The sequence below is a fragment of the Salmo trutta genome, chromosome 33, assembly GCF_901001165.1.
Source record: "Salmo trutta chromosome 33, fSalTru1.1, whole genome shotgun sequence".
Classification (NCBI taxonomy): Eukaryota; Metazoa; Chordata; class Actinopteri; order Salmoniformes; family Salmonidae; genus Salmo; species Salmo trutta.
In genome coordinates, this window is record NC_042989.1 from 41,015,345 (window position 1) to 41,021,871 (window position 6,527).

At 42.0% G+C, this 6,527-nt stretch overlaps 1 protein-coding gene and 1 long non-coding RNA gene across 3 annotated transcripts in view; both read left to right on the forward strand.

Annotated features, from left to right (window-relative positions):
- Positions 1–363: 363 nt before the first annotated feature.
- Positions 364–6,527, forward strand: part of plek2 (pleckstrin 2) — a 9,579-nt gene continuing 3,415 nt past the window's right edge. For both annotated transcript variants that reach the window (XR_003871531.1, XM_029730972.1), the window contains exons 1-7: positions 364–722; positions 870–1,034; positions 2,006–2,196; positions 3,714–3,805; positions 4,944–5,131; positions 5,404–5,505; positions 6,520–6,527. The exon at positions 6,520–6,527 is cut by the window's right edge. Coding sequence is in view for 1 of the 2 variants with exons in the window: in XM_029730972.1 (XP_029586832.1) it covers positions 669–722; positions 870–1,034; positions 2,006–2,196; positions 3,714–3,805; positions 4,944–5,131; positions 5,404–5,505; positions 6,520–6,527 (800 nt within the window). In the remaining variant the exon portion in view is untranslated. The remainder of the gene's footprint in view (positions 723–869; positions 1,035–2,005; positions 2,197–3,713; positions 3,806–4,943; positions 5,132–5,403; positions 5,506–6,519) is intronic.
- Positions 2,215–3,652, forward strand: LOC115173013 (uncharacterized). The gene is made up of 2 exons (XR_003871532.1): positions 2,215–3,285; positions 3,502–3,652. It is a non-coding gene; the product is annotated as an uncharacterized LOC115173013 (long non-coding RNA).

Below are 6,527 nucleotides of genomic sequence, written 5' to 3' on the forward strand. Positions count from 1 at the left end.
TTTCCGTGGTATAACGTTTATTTATAGTCCCACCAGACCTGATTTCAGAAGTGATCATGTAAACAGGATTTATTAGGGAAATTGTTATTTTTGTAAAGCATGTAAAACGTTAACATTGAACTATTGTAACGACCCTGGGTTTATAAGCGCGGATATCGACTCTGCCGTTCGAACATGCTTTTGCGGCACAGTCGATAGCGCGCCGGACTTCGGGCTAGAAGGTCGAGGGTTCGAGACCTGCTCCCTGCCTGTTTCTTTACACTGGTGTCAGAAGGGATCGGACCTTGCATCCACGACAGCGCGTGTGCTTGGCCGGTTGAGCGCGTTCCTGCTGTTTCATTACACTATTATATTAATCTGACTATTACTGTGTGCACGTAACCGACGATTACTCATTACTGTCCCTGTTTCTGTTTTTGCGGAGACTGGATCCACTTAAAAACTCTGCATATGTCGATTTAATCGGAATTTACTTTTTATACTTCAAATGCGCTATAGCGCTGTAGAGAAGAATACTTTTTTTGTGGAAAGAGCCACGTGTTTTTTTTCCTGCATTCCGATGTTGTGAGAGTTCTGTGCTGGCTGGGTGTGTACCAGATGACTCACCAGCCAGGTGAGAGATATACCATTACTCCACACCAGAGCCGAGGTAGAACAGCTGACTGACTATGGAAGAAGATCAGCAGAACCCGATCCTGAAAGAGGGATTCCTTGTGAAACGGGTATGATATAAATAAACCGTTATATGTCCATACGATGCGCATTTCACTCGACTATTATTCATCAATGTGTTATAACATTGTTTTAAATAAGTAGTTATAAGATGCGTAGTATTTTAATTAATATATATTTTCTAATTGTATCTCTAGGGTCATGTAGTTCACAACTGGAAGGCTCGCTGGTTTGTACTCAAGCCAGACAAGTTGCTCTACTATAAATATGATGGAGGGAAGAGAGACTCCTGTCAACGCGGGAGGATCATGTTGACCGATTGTAAAATCTCTTGTCCGTTTCTGGAGTATGACAACCGCCCGGTGAGTTAATGTACAAGCCCCTTTACGTTTACCTCGTCTGGAATCAGTGACATTATGGCTGTCGAACAGCATTCAAATCATAGAATTACATATTACCTACTCCATCATGTTTCTAATGCTGATCTCTGTGATTAGAACACCATTATATTCTATTGTTTTCTAGAGTTATGATTCTATTCTAGAATTATGATTCTATTCTAGAGTTATGATTCTATTCTAGAATTATAATTCTATTCTAGAGTTATGATTCTATTCTAGAATTATAATTCTATTTTAGAGTTATGATTCTATTCTAGAATTATAATTCTATTCTAGAGTTATGATTCTATTCTAGAATTATGATTCTATTCTAGAGTTATGATTCTATTCTAGAATTATGATTCTATTTTAGAGTTATGATTCTATTCTAGAATTATAATTCTATTTTAGAGTTATGATTCTATTCTAGAATTATAATTCTATTTTAGAGTTATGATTCTATTCTAGAATTATAATTCTATTCTAGAGTTATGATTCTATTCTAGAATTATAATTCTATTCTAATAGAATAGCATTATATAGTGTATGCTGTTCATGTCTCTGAAACTGTTGCCCTGAGGATATATCGCTGCACTAGATGTGTCAATAGATTGACGGGGTGTATTGTTGAAAACAGGCTCAGCTCTGTTGAGCCCAGCCCAGCTTTTTGCTTCCTTCTGAAATCATACTAGAGAATGCAAGGCCTGGGGTCATCTCGTCATAAATAGACTACAGTAAATGTCCCATTTTGTTTTTTATTAGAGTAGTTTCAACCTTAGACCACTTGACACTATCATCGTAGATACAGTACGCTTTTCATAGTTTTCAAAGGTGTGTTGGGATACATCTCTCGATGCTGTTGGACACGTCATGGTATCATCTTGGGGTTAAGATGTAATCTTTAGGTATTCAACATCATCCGTTGGTCCTCTTTGTTGTTTACTGTACCTCAGCTGGTGTTCAAACTGCAAACCAAGAGTTCTGCCGAGTACTTTCTGGAGGCGTGTTCTCGGGAGGAGCGTGACCAATGGGCAGCGGATATCGGTGCAGCGGTGGAGAAGCTCCGCCCGGCTGACTCTCCTACCCCCAGCCAGTCTAAAACCACTGGACACCGGTCACTACAACTACACAACGTCAGCCTGAAGTGAGACTCTTAGGAGGCTGAAAGACTTTCCCCAACCGCAGACACTGGTTAAAATTACGCCATTACAACCAGATTACATGGTTATAAACTGGTTAATATTACAACCAGATTACATGGTTATAAACTGGTTAAAATGACATTATTACAACCAGATTACATGGTTATAAACTGGTTAATATTACAACCAGATTACATGGTTATAAACTGGTTAAAATGACATTATTACAACCAGATTACATGGTTATAAACTGGTTAATATTACAACCAGATTACATGGTTATAAACTGGTTAAAATGACATTATTACAACCAGATTACATGGTTATAAACTGGTTAATATTACAACCAGATTACATGGTTATAAACTGGTTAAAATTACAACCAGATTACATGGTTATAAACTGGTTAAAATTACACCATTACAACCAGATTACATGGTTATAAACTGGTTAATATTACAACCAGATTACATGTTATAAACTGGTTAAAATGACATTATTACAACCAGATTACATGTTATAAAGTGGTTAAAATTACGTTATTACAACCAGATTACATGGTTATAAACTGGTTAATATTACAACCAGATTACATGGTTATAAACTGGTTAAAATGACATTATTACAACCAGATTACATGGTTATAAACTGGTTAATATTACAACCAGATTACATGGTTATAAACTGGTTAAAATTACAACCAGATTACATGGTTATAAACTGGTTAAAATTACACCATTACAACCAGATTACATGGTTATAAACTGGTTAATATTACAACCAGATTACATGGTTATAAACTGGTTAATATTACAACCAGATTACATGGTTATAAACTGGTTAAAATGACATTATTACAACCAGATTACATGGTTATAAACTGGTTAATATTACAACCAGATTACATGGTTATAAACTGGTTAAAATGACATTATTACAACCAGATTACATGTTATAAACTGGTTGTAATAACATTGCCCGCTTGGTTGTATTTAGTCTATTAGTCACATGAGTGAAGTCTTTAGCTATTCCATATAGACAGGCACACAGCTGGTCAATAGTGAAGCTATTCCATAAAGACAGTCACACAGGTTGGTCAATAGTGAAGCTATTCCACAAAGACAGTCACACAGCTGGTCAATAAAGACAGTCACACAGGTTGGTCAATAGTGAAGCTATTCCACAAAGACAGTCACACAGCTGGTCAATAGTGAAGCTATTCCACAAAGACAGTCACACAGCTAGTCAATAAAGACAGTCACACAGCTGGTCAATAGCGAAGCTATTCCATAAAGACAGTCACACAGCTGGTCAATAAAGACAGTCACACAGCCGGTCAATAGGGAAGCTATTCCATAAAGACAGTCACACAGGTTGGTCAATAGTGAAGCTATTCCATAAAGACAGTCACACAGTTGGTCAATAGTGAAGCTATTCCAGCTAAAGGTTTAGGGCCAAGGAGAAGAGCTAAGAAGTGAATTGTATCCAGATGACATGGTGTTGTCCTTCCTTCTCCCAGCCAGGTGGTGGACTCCATGTATGACGTCCACAGTGGCATCAAGCTGACCAGCCACAACGAGCAGGGAAACTCCTACAGCAACTGCTTCTCAGGTGAGACGCTCTGACACATGCCAAGAACAAGAACACCTTCCGAATATTGAGTTGTATCCACCTTTTCGCCCTCAGAACAGCCTCGATTCGTCGGGGTCATGGACTCTATAAGGCATCGAAAGCATTCCACGAGGAATGCTGGCCCATATTGATTCCATTGCTTCCCACAGTTGTGTCAAGTTGGCTGGATGTCCTTTGGGTGGTGGACCATTCTTGATACACACGGGAAACTGTTGAGCGTGAAAAACCCAGCAGCGTTGCAGTTCTTGACACAAACCGGGGCACCGGGCACCTGCTACCATACCCTGTTCAAAGGCACTTCAATCTTTTGTCTTGCCCATTCACCCTCTGATTGGCACACACACACACAATCCATGTCTCAATTGTCTCAAGATTTCAAAATCCTTTGTCTCCTCCCCTTCATTCTACACTGATTGAAGTGGATTTAACAAGTGACATCAATAAGGGATCATAGCTTTTACTCTGGATTCACCTGGTCAGTCTGTCATGGAAAGAGTTCTTCATGTTTTGTACATTCAGTGTGCATGCCACTTAACAGACATTTGTGTATGTGATCCCAGCTGAACATACTACTGCTGTTGGTGCTGTTGGTGGAGGGGGATCTCTGAGGTTGTTGTGGATGGATGTAATGACAGTGGTGCTGATGCTGTGGATCCTCTCTCTCTCTCACCCCTCTCTCTTCTTCTCTCTCCCCCCTCTCTCACCTTTTCTCTCTCACCTTCTCTCTCTCTCCTTCTCTCTCTCCTTCTCTCTGTCCCCCTCTCCCCTCTCTCTCCTTCTCTCTCTTACCTTCTCTTTCTCTCCTCTCTCTCCCCCTCTCCCCCTCTCTCTCCTTCTCACCTTCTCTCTCTCATTCTCTCTCTTACCTTCTCTTTCTCTCCTCTCTCTCTCCCCCTCTCTCTCCTTCTCACCTTCTCTCTCTCCTTCTCTCTCTCCCCCTCTCCTCCCTCTCTCCCTCTCTCTCTCCCTCTCCTTCTCTCTCTCCTTCTCTCTCTCCCTCCCCCCCTCTCTCTCCCCCCTCTCTCTCTCTCTCTCTCTCTCATACTCTTGCTCCCTCTCTTTCTCCTTCCCTTTCCGTCTCTCCCTCTCTCTCTCTCTCTCCCCCTCTGTCCTCAAGGTTCTGCGGTGGTGGACTGGCTGGTGTTCAATCAGCTGGCTCTGACCCGTGTAGAAGCTGTGACTCTGTCCTCGGCCGTCCTAGAGGAAGGTTTCCTACGCCCCGTAGGTCTGAGGAGCGTTGAGGCTCAGCGCAGCCATGGGCTCAGTGAGCAGTTCCTGGATGACTCCACTGCTCTCTACAGCTTTGTGAGTGACTGTCCCTAGTTATATTAGTAACCCCTTCTCTCCATGAAGGTTGATTGATTCACTGACTGATTCACTGACTGATTGACTGACTGATTAAATGATTCATTCACTGACTGATTCACTGACTGATTGACTGACTGATTCACTGATTGATTCACTGACTGATTCACTGATTCATTCACATGTACTGTTGTGCTTTAGACAGTGTCTAAACCAGATGTCCTGTACCCTACTGTATTTCCTTGTTAATGTGTCCATGTTGTCTCTCCCAGTCAGAGAACTTTAAGAAAAGAGGGAGTGTGAAGGCTGAGACTTCCCTATCAGCCATGGAACTAAGTGGGAAAGTCCTGAAAAGGGGCTATCTACTGAAACAGGTGAGAAAAACTCTGCCAGTCAGCACAAACTAGGGGCTATCTACTGAAACAGGTGAGAAAAACTCTGCCAGTCAGCACAAACTAGGGGCTATCTACTGAAACAGGTGAGAAAAACTCTGCCAGTCAGCACAAACTAGGGGCTATCTACTGAAACAGGTGAGAAAAACTCTGCCAGTCAGCACAAACTAGGGGCTATCTACTGAAACAGGTGAGAAAAACTCTGCCAGTCAGCACAAACTAGGGGCTATCTACTGAAACAGGTGAGAAAAACTCTGCCAGTCAGCACAAACTAGGGGCTATCTACTGAAACAGGTGAGAAAAACTCTGCCAGTCAGCCCAAACTAGGGGCTATCTACTGAAACAGGTGAGAAAAACTCTGCCAATCAGCCCAAACCATCTGTGATTGGATGTGGCCTAGTCATTGCCAATCAGCCCAAACCATCTGTGATTGGATGTGGCCTAGTCATTGCCAATCAGCCCAAACCATCTGTGATTGGATGTGGCCTAGTCTTTGCCAATCAGCCCAAACCATCTGTGATTGGATGTGGCCTAGTCTTTGCCAATCAGCCCAAACCATCTGTGATTGGATGTGGCCTAGTCTTTGCCAATCAGCCCAAACCATCTGTGATTGGATGTGGCCTAGTCTTTGCCAATCAGCCCAAACCATCTGTGATTGGATGTGGCCTAGTCTTTGCCAATCAGCCCAAACCATCTGTGATTGGATGTGGCCTAGTCTTTGCCAATCAGCCCAAACCATCTGTGATTGGATGTGGCCTAGTCTTTGCCAATCAGCCCAAACCATCTGTGATTGGATGTGGCCTAGTCTTTGCCAATCAGCCCAAACCATCTGTGATTGGATGTGGCCTAGTCTTTGCCAATCAGCCCAAACCATCTGTGATTGGATGTGGCCTAGTCTTTTGTGTTTGTTCTCTGCTTCAACTCTGCTCTCATAACCCCACTTCTCTACATATCATGTGTTTGGTTATTCATGTCTCCTGTCTTCCTCTAATACAGGGACACAA